The 15,829-nt window shown below is 40.3% G+C and overlaps 1 protein-coding gene across 7 annotated transcripts in view; it reads left to right on the top strand.

The window, feature by feature from the left end:
• Window positions 1-15,829, top strand: part of GRIA1 (glutamate ionotropic receptor AMPA type subunit 1) — a 347,765-nt gene that overhangs the window by 234,985 nt on the left and 96,951 nt on the right. For all 7 annotated transcript variants that reach the window (XR_009555461.1, XR_009555462.1, XM_060240281.1 and 4 more), the window contains 4 exons: window positions 5,284-5,445; window positions 7,968-8,135; window positions 8,952-9,056; window positions 11,101-11,211. Coding sequence is in view for 5 of the 7 variants with exons in the window: in XM_060240281.1 (XP_060096264.1) it covers window positions 5,284-5,445; window positions 7,968-8,135; window positions 8,952-9,056; window positions 11,101-11,211 (546 nt within the window). In the remaining 2 variants the exon portion in view is untranslated. The remainder of the gene's footprint in view (window positions 1-5,283; window positions 5,446-7,967; window positions 8,136-8,951; window positions 9,057-11,100; window positions 11,212-15,829) is intronic.

Raw genomic sequence — 15,829 nt, 5'->3', positions numbered from 1 at the left:
AATGAATTATGCTACTGACATAATAAAAGAGGAAGGAAGGAAGGAAGGAAGGAAGGAAGGAAGGAAGGAAGGAAGGAAGGAAGGAAGGAAGGAAGGAAGGAAGGAAGGAAGGAAGGAAGGAAGGAAGGAAGGAAGGAAGGAAGAGACAGAGAAATAGGAGGGAGGAAAAAGAGAGAGAGAAAAGATAGAGAGGAGGGGAGAGAGAAAAAAATAGGGAGGGAGGGGAAAAAAGAGAGAAATAAGATGGGGATGGAGGAAGAGAGAAGGCAGCCACCCTGAGCCTCCTGGACAGCCCTGGAAGTGCGGTGTGGGGGGGGGGGTGGTCATTCCCTCTCTTTTTGGAGCCTGGATGCAGAAGGATATGGACTATCCAACTGCCCTGCTCCTCCAGAACAGCTGGGGAAGTGGCAGGCCCGTAGCTACAGTGGGGGGAAGACCCATCCTTTCAAAAACCCCTTCCAACTGTATGGCCCCTGCATTGGAGGGTCGTTTGCTCACTGCCACTCTGAACAAGTAGTAGCATTGCTGCTGGTCTTTTTGCTTTTTTCTCTCCCCTTCCCTAACACAGCATGCAGAGCAAGGGGGGGGGGGAGTCAAGAGGTCTCTGTCTCTCTGAGAGAGGGGCACATAAGAAAGGGGTGGGGGGAGTGAAGCTGCTGTGACTGCCCAGGCAAAGGGGGGGGGGGTTAGCTTGTGGAACTCAAGGCAGCTTACAGTGCTGGGAGCCCAGGGCCACCAGACTGGGTGGTCCCTCCACCCCCCCAACAACAAATCCTGCTCTGAGCCCCACCAAACATGAAATCCTGGCTACGGCCCTGGGAAGTAGGAGGGGGATCATTCCCTGTTCTTCTGGAGCCTGACTGCAGAAGGACAGGAAATGTCCGGCCCCCTGTGCCTCCTGGACAACCCGGGAAGCGCTATGGGGGAGAGGGAAAAGATCTTCTGCTTGCTTCTGCTTCCATGGCTACAGTAGCACAAGGAAAGCTCAACCAGAAGTCTCTCTGACAGTTAAAGGGGCACACCAGGAGAGATAGCCCAGCTGGCCCCCACCTCACCAACAGCCAGAGAGGTGGGGGGAGATCAGTTGCTCCCAACCAGATCCCAACCCTTCAGGGGCTGACTGGCCGGCAGCTTTTTGACACCCCTGCCCTAGCTGGAGGCTTCTGTTGCTGGAGAGAACAGAAGCCAACCCAGGATCTATGTGCAGCAGGGAGATTTCTTCCCACTGCACACAGACCCCTGGCTGAGTGGGGAGGAGGTGAGGGGGGCCTGGAGGTTCTGGAGCTCCGCTCCAATGCACTCCTGCTGAATCCAACCCCTGCTCCAACCCAACAATGAACAGGATGCTTGCCACATCATAACAACAAAGCAACACTACAAGGGGGAAAAAAAACTCCACACAAACTCCTGAGGGTCACAATGCTTTCACCATATTGTTCAAACTGATGTGATCAACAAACAACACCACACACAGCAGAATCTCAACCATGCTGAAAGGAAGGCCATAGACAGTCTCAGGAACAATATGGATATTACAATTAAAGAGTCAGACAAAGGAGGAGTCTGAACACATCAGACTATATCCAGGAGGCTCACAGACAGCTCTCAAATATTTCTTCTTACAAACCACTGGACTCAGACCCCACACAGGAATATAAAAAAGAACTAAACAAGATTGCAAAGGAATTACCACTGAACATTCAGGAATAGATTCTGTCAGACACATCACAGGAACCTCAGCTAGGTACTTTGTATCTTCTACTCAAAATACACAAACCAGGCAACACGGAATGCCCCACTGTGTCGGGGATAGGCACTATCACCAATGGGGTATATGGATATATAGACTCTATTCTAAGACTCTATGCCACCAATGCTCCCAATTACATTCATGATACCACAGATTTTCTGAGGAAAATACAATATTTGAACAACATTCCAAGGAATACTATTTTAGCCACCATGGATGTGGAATCTCTGTATACCAACATCCCACATCAAGATGGGTTACAAATCATAAGTAATATAATCTCTGACAAAAACACAGCTGCCTTTGTCTACAAACTGTGCCATTTTGTTCTCACTCATAACTACTTCAGATTTGGCAATGAACTGTTCCTATAGATCAGGGGTAGCCAACGGTAGCTCTCCAGATGTTTTTCCCTACAACTCCCATCAGCCCTAGCTATTGGCCATGCTGGCTGGGCTGATGGGAGTTGTAGGCAAAAAACATCTGGAGAGCTACTGTTGGCCACCCCTGCTATAGATCAATGGCACAGCATGGCCCCACAATATGCTAACATCTTTATGGCTGACCTGGAGCAACACTTCCTAGACTCCCACCCACTCCTGTGTCTCTTATACCTATGTTACATTGATGACATTTTTTATTGTCTGAACACATGGTAAAGAAGCCCTGAATGCATTCCACCAGGCATTAAATGGCTTTTGTCCTACCATCAACCTGGCAATGAACCAGTCTATGCAAGAAAAACAGTCATATTTGCTCCAGTCCTATTGACAGAAATTCTCACCTGAGGGATCCATAACAAACCTTTTTGGAACTAAAGTACCCACCTGATGAAGTCAGGAAACAGATGAACAAAGCCAGAATGATACCCAAAGAAAACCTGTTACAAGACAGACCCAAAAAAGACAACAACAGAACACCACTAGCAGTCACTCACAACTCTCAACTGAAAACAGTTCAACATATCATCAACAACTTACAACCTCTATTGAACAGTGACAGCTTTCCTTCAATAGTACTGGGGGGGGGGGGGGGTAAACATTTTCTTGCACACAGACAGCCCCCTAGTCTCAAACAACTCCTCACCCACAACAATACAACATCTCATTAGAGTATGGACACTGGTACCAGAACTTGCAATAAACTGAAGTGCCAACTTTGCTGCCACATACACCCAGAAAACGCAATCACTAGACCTAATAGCATTTACTACACCATCTCAGGCTCATTCACTTGTTCATCTTTCAACATTATATATGCTATTAAATGCCAACAATGCCCTTCAGCTCAGCAAACAGGACAAACCCTACGCCAAAGGATATATGGACACAAATCTGACATCAGGAATTACAAAACTAAGAAATCTATTGGAGAACACTTTAACTTTCCAGAACATTCAAAGTAGCTGTTTTACTGCAAAGGAACTTCAAGAACAGAATGGAGAGGGAAATTGCTGAATTACAAATTATTATAAAACTTGGAACAAACACCTCTCCAGGACTGAACAGGGAAATTGGTTTCTTATCTTATTACATATGCTAAACCCATTCTCACCAAGTATAGCTATATATCCAGTTCCATAAGGCCTGTAAAACAACATTGTTTCAACATGCTTTTAAGAACTAAGGGGAGAGTGCTGCCAACCGTCTAGAAGCTGGGTATATTTATATTACTGCCCTTGCACTTTTGTGAGACATCGACCTAGGCCATCAACAGATCTGGAAACAACAAGAAAATATGAAGAACTATTGGATGCCATCCATCTATCTATTTATCTTATACATTACATATCAGCAGATATAGCACCAAAGAAGTTAATTTTATATATTATGGTTTTAATAATTACTTAATGTTTTATACTAATATTGTTTTATAATAGATTATTTTATTTTATGATGTTAATGGAGAGCCAGTTTGATGTAGTGGTTATGTGTGCAGACTCCTATCTGGGAGAACCGGGTTTGATTCCCCACTCCTCCACTTGCACCTGCTAGCATGGCCTTGGGTAGGCCATAGCTCTGGCAGAGGTTGTTCTTGAAAGGGCAGCTGCTGTGAGAGCCCTCTCCAGCCCCACCCACCTCACAGGGTGTCTGTTGTGGAGGAGGAAGGTAAAGGAAATTGTGAGCTGCTCTGAGACTCTTCAGAGTGGAGGGCGGGATATAAATCCAATATCTTCTTCTTCTTCTTCTAATATGCTGTTAGCCACCCTGAGCCTGTTCGCAGGGAAGGTGGGATATAAATAGAAATAAATAAATAAATATCCACAGTATTCCAATGTATTTCTCCTTTAGAATAGTGTATCAGAATAATGGCACTGTTACCTATTAATTATATCCCACAGCAGTTGCATCATATGTGGCAAATATAATAAATTAATGTTTTTGTACTGACATACTCAAATAAGAGATATTGGCTGTTTATCTCATTACATATATTAAACCCATCTTCCACTATATTTTAATGTATTCTTTTTTTTTTCAAATGGCAAACTAGAATGATGTTTATAAGGTATGTTACATGTTAAAAAGTAAATTAGGTGGACAGAAATAACTCTGGGAAAGAGATGTTCTCTGTTTAACCCAGATTTGCAAGCAATAGAGCAATTAACAGGCTGCAGTTATTGCCTTATGACACTCATTCTCCCCTTCTGACATGTTATTGTTTTATTGGTTTCCTATGCAAATACTATCCAGACCAAATGTGTGTTTTTTTCAATTTGTTAATTTTGCCATTGAATTCTAACTTTATACCACTTTGCATTTTAAACCACGGTCTACCAGCTATAAGTAGCTCTGCTCACTGTACCCCATTCCATTGTCAGATGAAGTGTGTATGCATACGAAAGCTTATAGTCTGAATAAAACTTTGTTGGTCTTGAAAGTGCTATTGGACTCCTAATTTGTTCCACCATTGTCATTGCAATTAAAGGTGGGTTTTTTGGTTCACATCTATTGGACCCAAAAAAATTTGGGGATTCATGAAAAATTCCAGATCCTAATATCAGTAAAATATTTGGATCTCAAATTTTTCATGCCCAATAGTCCTGAGGTGGGGGGGGGATGAGGGGGGAAACCAGCGGCAAAGCCATAAAAAACAGCTGAGAGGCAAGATGGGAGCAGATTGCTTCAGCTGCTCAGCTGTTTTTCATGCTTTCTTTTGCATTCCCTTTAAATGGAGTGCTGCAGAAGAGAGACTGAAGCTGAACCAGTGGGAAGACTTCTCCCCACCATCTCAGCTGTTTCTTCAGGCTTTGCCGATCTGCTTGGTATTTCCCAAATATATCCAGGATTTATTTTTGTTTTCCCAAAAATTCCCAGATACCTTTGGGATGCTAAAATATACCAGAGAAATACCAATAGGGTATTTTCCTGGTATATTTTCAGCTTGGGAGATTTAAATTGCAATGGTGAAACAGAAACCCTAATTGCAATGGTGAAACAGAAACTGCTTTTGTAGTTGTAGGAGCAGACACATATGGTTTCCATATTTCATCAGTACACTTCTACTAAAATGAATTTGCTTCTCTTCTTCAGGGTTTCATGGACATTGACCTATCAAAATTCAGGCAAAGTGGTGCAAATGTGACTGGATTCCAGCTGGTAAATGAGACAGACACTATTCCAGCCAGGATCATGCAACAGTGGAAGAACAATGATGCCAGGGAACATCCTCATGTTGACTGGAAGGGGCCAAAGGCAAGTGGTACTGAAACCCATTTGTTTGAGGTGGTATCAGTCAGTACCACCATGATGTTAAATGCGCTCAGTTTGGAAACTGAAGCTGACTTTTAGTTTACATGCACAATCATGGAAACCTTCTCTAGACAACATTTTTGTTTGTTTGTTTGTTTTTAATTTAATTAGAACTTAATGCACCATAAGAAAACTGGTAAGCAACTGTTAGAAAAGTTTCTTTAGATAAAAGCTTCTTTGTGAGGCCTGATTTTCTTCTGTCTCTGCAAAGATATAGGTCAAAGTAATTTCTGTGCAAATATTAAGCATACAAAGCAATAATAAAAATAAAAAGTACCAGAAAGAAGAATTACACATCAGTTTGTGTTGGGAGGTCCATCATTAATTCTTCCATCAACCCATGGTTTCCAGTGGATCAATACATATATACATACCTTTATTTGTATCCTGCCTTTCTCCCCAGTGGGGAATTCAACGTAGCTTACATCATTTCCTCTTCTTCATTTTATCATCACAACAATACTGTGAGTTAGGTTAGACTGAAAGTACGTGATTGGCCCACAGTCACCCAGCAAGCTTCCATGACAGACTAGGGATTTGAACCTGGATCTCCCAGACCCTAGTCTGATACACCACATATTAGTTGTATCCACACAGATGTTTAAAAAGTCATGCATCTGAAGCATAACTCTGTATCAGGGGACTGCACAAACAATCTAGAAAAAAATATCAGCCCTATGTTGGGTATGTTCTGAGATGTCCTTCATATACATATGCAAAAATAAGTTTTATCAGCTTTTGAGACAATGCACAGAAAATAATACAGAACGGGGGATCTAGTTGTTCCTAGTACTAGAGGAAGTAGTGCTTGGGAAGGCATGAAAATAGGTTTGCCAGCCCAAGGATGATGAACAGCAGAAGACATGCAAATACATGTGTGGGCTTTTCAGTGACATCATGGTATCATAGAATCATAGAGTTGGAAGGGCCTCCAGGGTCATCTAGTCCAACCCCCTGCACAATGCAGGAAACTCACAAATACCTCCCCCTAAATTCACAGGATCTTCATTGCTGTCAGATGACCATCTAGCCTCTGTTTAAAAACTTCCAAGGAAGGAGAGCCCACCACCTCCTGAGGGAGTCTCTTCCACTGAGGAACCGCTCTAACAGCCAGGAAGTTCTTCCTAATGTTGAGATGGAAACTCTTTTGACTTAATTTCAACTCATTAGTTCTGGTCCTACCTTCTGGGGCCACAGAGAACAATTCCACACCCTCCTCTATATGACAGCCCTTTAAGTACTTGAAGATGGTGATCATATCACCTCTCAGCCACCTCCTCTTCAGGCTAAACATGCTCAGCTCCTTCAACCTTTCCTCATAGGACTTGGTCTCCAGACCCATCACCATCTTCGTCGCCCTCCTCTGGATCATTCTAGCTTGTCTATATCCTTCTTAAAATGTGGTGCCCAAAACTGAACACAATTCTCCAGGTGAGGTCTTACCAGAGCAGAGTAAAGCAATACCATCACATCACACGATCTGGACACTACTTCTGTTGATACAGCCCAAAATTGCATTTCCCTTTTTAGCCACCACATCACACTGTTGACTCATGTTCAGCGTATGATCCACTAAGACCCCTAGATCCTTTTCGCACATACTACTGCTAAGACAAGTCTTCCCATCCTATAACCATGCATTGGATTTTTCCTACCTAAATGCAGAACTTTACATTTCCAGTGCATGTAATTGCTGCTGACATAAGGCCAGATACATTTGTGGCCTCAGAAGAAACAAAAATTGTGCCATTTATTTCCAGATTGGAACATTCCATTTTAGGTCCTATATTGATTGTTTATTGTCTTACAACTTTAACAGGGACTTTGTTGTATGTTGTAATTTGTACTATTTGACCTCTGAAGAAGACCTTTGCAGACTGAAATATGTCATGTCATATACGATTATTTTTTCGTGCATTTGTCACTTTCGTTATTTTATGAAGCTTCGTTTGGTTCCCTACAAGGTTTTTATATGTTTTTATAATAAACATGTACTTTTGACTATAACTATTTATGTTTTTAACATTTTTAACTTTTGGCTCCTTAGTAGTACTATAAACTTCCTTTGGAAGTTTTTGCTTGGTTGGCTAATTTCTTTTCCCCTCTCTTTGTGGCAGTCATTCATACATATCATAAGAAAGTCCTAGATATATAGCTAACAATGGCAAGAAAATAAAAGAATGAGTCTTCATCTAAACAAATCTGCCATAATGAAACTCAGGTTTAGTGACTGAATCATTAACTCAACTTTCAAAATGTCATACATTACCAAAAGCCTGATTTGATTATTCTTGTGGTGTTCCAGTTATATGTTGATATTATCTTAATGCGAACAAAATGGCATTCAGATTCTAATATGGTGTCTAATTTCATTGTGATGGTTCCTTTGGGGGAGGGGAAATAAACATGCAGTCCCAGGATTCCTAAAGGCCACCACACATCTTTTGTCTGTTTATTCTTTTTAGTACACATCTGCCCTTACGTATGATGGAGTCAGGGTAATGGCAGAAGCTTTCCAAAGTCTCAGGAAACAACGAATTGACATCTCCCGTCGAGGCAATGCTGGAGATTGTCTTGCAAATCCAGCTGTTCCTTGGGGACAAGGAATTGATATTCAGAGAGCTCTACAACAGGTTAGAGATTATGCCAATGTGTAGAATCCATGCTCTTTTTTCCCACATAATGTATTGTTCCAAGAAATATTAATTGCTAAGAACGGATTGATGCAACCATTGGGGTGCATCCCGCCATCTGTCACCAAAAGTTCTGGTAGCTGCAAGTATTCCTAGCTCTCTTTTACATTGGCCATTTCCAATCCTAGAAAAGTTTATTCCTAGGGGTGTAGAAACCACATGAAGCAATAGCCACATGTTGGACATGAAGCCTTTGCAGATTTTCTAAATTAATGAACACGTGTAGCGTGCAAGCTGGTCTGTGACAGCAAGCTCCTACTCAACCAGTACTTATTCAGTGGAATGTATGTGTATACTTGAACAGATCAAAGTTTTAGTGAACATAAGTAGGTTAAAGCAGAGCTGGCCACCACAATCTTGCTACTGAATTCTACCACTATAACCAGGGGTGAAATTCTAGCAGGAGCTCCTTTGCAAATTAGGCCACACACCCCTGATGTAGCCAATCCTCCAAGAGCTTACAAGGCTCTTTTTTGTAAGCTCTTGAAGGACTGGCTACATCAGGGGCGTGTGGCCTAATATGCAACGAAGCTCCTGCTAGAATTCTACCCCTGACTACAACCCATACATAAACATTCATTATCCCTACTTAGAATGTCTGAAAAAGATAGTCTTCTCTACAAGGACATTTCCAAATCTGACACAAAAGAACTCTTGATGTGTACATGTATGGGCTTGATCAGATATAGACATTTCGGATACAGGCAAATATCAAAATATCAGACTTGATCCTTTCATTGATTTCTGTGTTTTAAGGTGCGCTTTGAAGGTTTGACGGGTAACGTTCAGTTTAATGAGAAAGGACATCGGACAAATTATACCCTTCACGTGATGGAAATGAAACATGATAAGAACAGGAAGGTAAATTTTTGCTGTTTTGTGAAAGACCAAGAGAGTGATTTGGGTATTGAAGCTTGTTCTGGTAACGTCTTTTCATCAAAATTAAAAGAGGAGTCCAGAGAGAAGACAAATGGAACTGAGGCAGTTAACTCTCAGTTAATTACTCTTAATTCCACAATTAAGGATACATTTGCCTGTCAATCTCCAATGTTGACATATCTATTTTCTTCACTATGTCCCCCCCCTTCCCAAATTAAACCCAGGCAAATGGTAACCATATAAACAAAACTTGTTATTCCTATTTGGTCCTTGCATCTGTTAAACATCTTCATTATATTGTAGGCTAATTTGCTGCCCACCATCTACCTGGGGGGATATGGGCATATGTATGGATTGGTAACTTTCATTTCATTGTTTCTGAAAAAGTGTGCATGCACTTGAAAGCTTATACCTTAAATAAATCTTTTTTGGTCTTAAAGGTGCCACTGGACCCAAACTCTGTTCTATAGTTTATTGCAGTATAATATTTTTGAGTCAAAGCTCACTTCACCAGTCGGTTTAATTTTATAAGAACATACTATTTTGCTAATTCTGTGATTCTGTAATTTTACAGATTTTATAATTATGATATTGTCTAGTCTGGATGTGGTTTGTTTAATATTTTTGTAAGTTTTTTTAATGTTGTAAGCTGCCCAGAGCCCGCTTGCGGGATAGGGCTGGGTATAAATTGAAAACTAAATTAAATTAAGTCTATACTCTGTTATTCATCAGTTGTTGGATTCATTGTTGGTGTAAAATGTATTCTGCATTATGTTGCATGCACAGTTATTGAAAAAAGTAAATCAATAAGAGGAGGAGAGGATTACAAAGAGCATCAATTCACATTAGAGTCCTGTACAGGTGACCTCCTCTCTGCTCATGCACATTGACTCACAGCACAGTGAAGGAGACTGGGCACAGGTGCACTGGCCACACCCATGCTTGTTCATGATTGCCTGACCATCTGTAGAATACAACACCATGAAGAAACTGGCTGTACCGACACCCCCATTCCATGATCAATGACTCTGCTTTCACAACACTAATGATCTTGAGGAGGGGGTTTGTACACAATCACATCCTGTGTAGGGGTTCTCTGAAGACAACCAGGCAACAGCACAGAGGCAGAGGGAAGGGCCAGCATGCTCATGCCCTCTCTTCCTCCCCAAACAGTGAGACAACCACATGTTTTGGAGGGGAGGGTCATCGGTACCGGGCTACAAAGAATCACCTTAATACTTGAACATTCAATGCTATGGATGTCAGAACTCCTTAGAAAATGCCATTGAACACAAAATATCTTATTTTAAAAAAATCATTTATATAATTACACTAATATATGTGCTGTTTATAAATAATATAAGAACATAAGAGAAGCCATGTTAGATCAGGCCAATGGCCCATCCAGTCCAACATTCTGTGTCACACAGCAGCCAAATATATATATTTATAAAATATATATATTTGGCTGCTGTGTGACACAGAATGTTGGACTGGATGGGCCATTGGCCTGATCTAACATGGCTTCTCTTATATTATTTATAAATAGCACATATATTAGTGTAATTATATAAATATAATTATATAAATAATACACACACACACACTGTGGCTAATAGCCACTGATGGACCTCTGCCCAGACTCCCCCCCTTTTGGTGGTCAAAGCAGTAATAAAGTGATATTTGATAAAATTTGATTCAATAAAATATGCAGAGAGCTTAAATGGGCAGTTTATTTCTCATAATGCTTTGCACTTCCCTTTGCTAGTATTCAGTCTGAACAAAGTGGAGTCCAGTCGTACCATTAAGACAAACAAAGTTTAATTCTGGATAGAAGCATTTGTGTGCATGCACACTTCATCAGATATTAAACTTTGTTGATGTTAAAAGTGCAACTGTTCTCAAACTTTGTTCTTTTGCTTCAGATCAACATGGCTACCCACCTGAATCTAGTATTTGGTCTGTGAGAGTTTGGAATGGTTTTGTTTATCTCAAATGTATGTTGTGACTTCTTTGTCATTACCAGATTGGTTATTGGAATGAAGATGAAAAATTTGTCCCTACAGCCATAGATCAACAAGGAGCAAATGAAACCACTAATCTTCAGAACAGAACATATATAGTCACAACAATTCTAGTAAGTGTTATAGCATCAAGAACATTATCTGTCTGAATTCCTACCTTAATTTCTTCCTCTCTTTAAGCTAACAGCACCAATATTTAGTACTTAAATGGGAGCACTTTTAGATTTGCCACATGTTTGTAACCATCACATCTTTCATGTGACCAATGGAAAATTAGTTTAAGCTGTTACAATAAACACTTGATTGGAGAATATAACACTTTGTAGATATATAAATCATTTTTCATCAATGATGTTTTCTACGAATAGAGTTGTCACGTATGTTTCTAGAGTAACCCTTAGCAAAGCAATAGATGAATCTTCTGCTACTAACAAAAGATATAGCGGTAAGGAAGGCATTACCTTGATAAATTCCTGTACCACTCTTACAGAGTTTTGGGCAGTGGCTAGTCCTTAGCTGAAATAATGGTGGCTAGTTTGGGCCAAACATTGTAAAAAAAAAAAAAAACCTAAATGGGGAAGAGTCAATAGGGGTTCAATGAGGTGCTAACACTTTAAGAGAAAAACCATGACTCTCTTCAGATATTTAAAACATTGATAACAGTACAAACTTATTTGCTGATCCTGAGATAAGACTACATAGATTTACACTATGAAAATAAAATAATCTTCCATCATACATTTAGTCTGTGATTTTCATAAGTATTCCATAAGCAAATTCTGAGAAGACCAGCAAAGTAGATAAAAAAGGATTGTGCTATATGTGTAAGCAATTCAAACTGTATTTAGGAATACATTTGTGTGGACAATGTAACATGTGAACAGGGTGATCATGGATATAACAGGCAGCAACTTACATTAATCGTAGCTGGAAAAAAAAGTTTGCTATCATTAGAGATCGGCAAAGTCTCATTAGTAAAATTTAATTCTGATTTACTGTGTAAATTAACTGACTATCCATCAAAGGTGCACTATAATTTGAGAAGCTTAACACTTCCATTGGATGGTATCTCACTGGTATTCACGTTGTATTCTGGGTATTGTGACTTAGCTGTGTCTGATTGGGTACATAAAGTCAACAGGATCTTTTTAATGGAAGTTATTTGTGGTGATGAAGGACAAATCAACAGCTTTGGTGGTGACTCCTGTAGCTCCAACTCCCACATAAAGGCTGTGGCATCCTACACTGTGTTCCTGGATGTTTCATGGAGACAAGTAGAACACTTTATGTTGCATTTCTCCACATTGTACCTGCTATCCACCAGTAAGTACGATATTGTGTTTATTTGGATTTCTTTTGCATTTATTTTAACAACAGAAGAACAAACTCAAAATTCAGACTTTTTGAATTTTGCTCTGGTAATAATTTCCAGGAATAGTGAACTCCAACATCTGAAAAAAAATTAAAAATGATTTCATAAGCATCCCACGTTAATTATAACCTTCAGGTAAGTACATATTGCAGTAGATATGTGGGAAATTTATGGGAGTGTAGTAGGTGGGTGAAAAATCATGAAATATGATACAGCTGTCTGACCAATTCCAAACATTCTCTCCTCTGGCAGGAAATGACATGAGCAGCATGGCTTGTTCCAGGGAGACAGTGACAACACAAGTGGATTTCTTAAAAAAAAAACTTTTTATGGTCCACCCTTAACTCCAGAACAGAGAGTGCTTGAAGAGGTTTCTCTGCCTTTTCTGGATTTTTGACAAACTGTGATTGTTCGGCCCATCTCTGGCTGCACCGCAACAGTGGCTGTAGGCTGGAGGGCTGCGTTTGCCGCCTCGTTGGAGGAGGAGGCTGCTCCGGCTTCCCGGGCATCTGGAACTTCCTTGCGGGTGGAGCATCGGGACTATAAGAGTCCCGACCCCACCCTGAGCCATGCAGTTCTTTTGTGACTCTCGGCCCACCCACCCACCCTGCAGCACTATCCTTTGAAGAGCGGGAGATGAGGCTGCGAACCCAGAAGTCACCCGCCAGAGCGGGTGGTTTGGGAAGCCTAACATACAGTAAAGGATTAGAATATGTCCTCCCCATCAAACAAAAGAGGTGATGAGTATTTCAAGTACTGTGAGTACATGCATATATATGGTTTGTGAGACCACGCATGCACGGATGCACAATTCTTGTGTGGTATATGACTACAAAGACTGGACCTATGAGCATATGGCCTGTATTATATATCACATGTTTCTGGATATGATGGGAGAAACATGTAGAAGCCTCTCAGCCAGATGAGTGTGTCAGCTAGCCCATAATAATAAACAGAAGGTAGTAAGGTTGTGAGTTTGCTTCCTTTAGCTAATGCATGGGATTCCATTTGTTAAAGGATGCCTGTTTGAATTATGTGTTTAAGCAAGAATCAAGATTGATTGGGTCTGATCTGATCTATGACAGCACTACCTTTTGATGGCCAGTAGCTATAACTTTGCTTTTTCTGCCTACAGGTCCTCCATTCTTGAAGGAGAGAACAGCTGTTAACTACTGAGCATGAGCACCAAGTACACCCAAAATTACCACATTTGTATATTTCTGATTCCCCCCCCCAAAAGCTAGCTCTTTATTTTTTTCTGATTATTTTGTATTGAAATGTATTTTTCCCAATTTATTCTGTGTGCATGCATGCACTTTGCACACTAGTCTTCAGTTTTTAGAAGTAATCCTCCAGCCTTGCATTTTTCATTAGTTTGGACATCTCCCTGGTTTGTCCATGGTACATAAAGCAACATCCATATAAGAGGTTTTACAAATCAAATCTTTGGACGTATCCATGTAAGATAAACAGATTCTTTATTCACCTTGCATTTCCTTTGGATTAACATAATTGAACGTCAATATACATATCAAGGAAATCCAATCCTATGCCATCATCCTTTATGTAAGGAGACATCTTTCCCGCATTGGCTGTCCTGGTGCAAAAAAACTGTTACTTTTTAATATTCTTGTTCTTTTCCCTTATCATGAAACCAAGAAGAAGACTGCAATGTGGAATGGCTTTAGATTCCCAGAACAAGAAACTCTGAAGATCACAGCAAAAATAAGATGCTAAGGGCGGGAAATAAAACAATATACAAATACATCATCTCTATATATCCTAGACTTGAAGAAACCTGTTGCATTGTCCATCTTCCCTGACTGTTTAAGACAAAGAGAGCAAAGGGCATAATATTTGTAGAAGTGCCAAATCAGGGCCTCCCAAAAACCTCATCTCATCTTCATAGCATGTCCTTTAGATATTATCCCTCTTGCTTCCCCATCCAAGTTTAAGGGCTGCCAGATAACTTCTCCCATCTCTGCTTAAGGCAAAATGATGGAACTCCACTGCAGAAAACTGCCACAGAAATACTCACTGTAGTGCCTGAACTACTTGATAGCCAGAACCAAAAATCTGTAACCCATGAGTAAATATGGTTATAACTATTTTCTAGCTGAGAAAGAAAAGTTTGCAAGATCATATGAATAAAAGTGTACTGACTTATATCAGTAAGTAGCAATGAATTAATATCATGGGATCTGGTAAGTTCCTCAAAACGTCTGGCATAAGAGAGACAAACTATCACAAGGAACATCAATACCACTGATCTGATGCAATCTCCAAGCTGTTAAGGTAACTGGTGTTTCACCACTGAAAATCTTCCCCAAAAGACTATCTGCACTTCACTAACAATCCCCAGATTCTGAAAGATGCACAGTGCTGTTATCTGTACAGAAGTTTTGAAAGTGCAGAATTCTGTGCTATCCATTGCCACTGTAATAGGAATTCCTGCTAATGCCATCTGTGATTGCCTGGTTCACATGTTACATTTGCCTGTGTCTGAGGACTATTGGGTCTGCTCAGTTGTAGAGCCAGATTTCTTGAGTTAATCAGTTGCTATGATTGCATTTGTGAGTGACATTCACATAATGTGAATCATGATTTGAAAGAGATTCTATCAGAATGTTGCAATAGGGTGTTGCACTAGGATTCAGGAGAAGCAGGTTCAGATCAGTAATCTTAGACTGGTTACTCTCTCTCAGCATAACTTTTCTCACAAGGTTATCATGAAGATAAAATTGAAGAGAGGATAACCATGCATGCCACCAATTTATATTCTTCACAATTAATAGACATAATGACATTGACATCAATCTCCAATTCTGATGTTTACTGCCTTTGCTGTTTTTTTTCCACCCAGTCAACCCAAACCAATGATTACCAGACCCCAACTTGTCATTTTTTCATCTGCTAAAAACATTTTCACTATTTTGCATACTAATTCACTGCCCACTCTCCTATATCTGTAGGACTGCTAATTCCATCCCATACTGTTGTCTGATGAAGTGAGCTTCACAAAAGCTTACATTTTCAACAAAACTTTGTTGGTCTTAAAGGTGCTCTTGGACTCCAACTTTGTTCTCATGCATGTGAGCTCCTTAGAGAAAGTGCAGGATGCAAATGCAATAGATGTTTGTCACTAATATTTCTTCCATCATCACTGATCCTCTGTCTTTTCCCATTCAGAAACATTTTTACTTAATTTATTATGAAATTTGCCACATATGATGCAACTGCTGTGGGATATACTTAGCAGGTAACAGTGCCATCCTACACAGATTTATATAGTCTCTGCCCATGTATTTCAATTGACTTAGGAGAGTGTAACTCTGCTTAGGATAGTCTTGTAAGTTGGC

The sequence above is a fragment of the Heteronotia binoei genome, chromosome 5, assembly GCF_032191835.1.
Source record: "Heteronotia binoei isolate CCM8104 ecotype False Entrance Well chromosome 5, APGP_CSIRO_Hbin_v1, whole genome shotgun sequence".
NCBI classification, from domain to species: Eukaryota; Metazoa; Chordata; class Lepidosauria; order Squamata; family Gekkonidae; genus Heteronotia; species Heteronotia binoei.
Note: the sequence above shows the minus strand (reverse complement) of the source record. Positions and strands in the feature narration are given on the sequence as shown.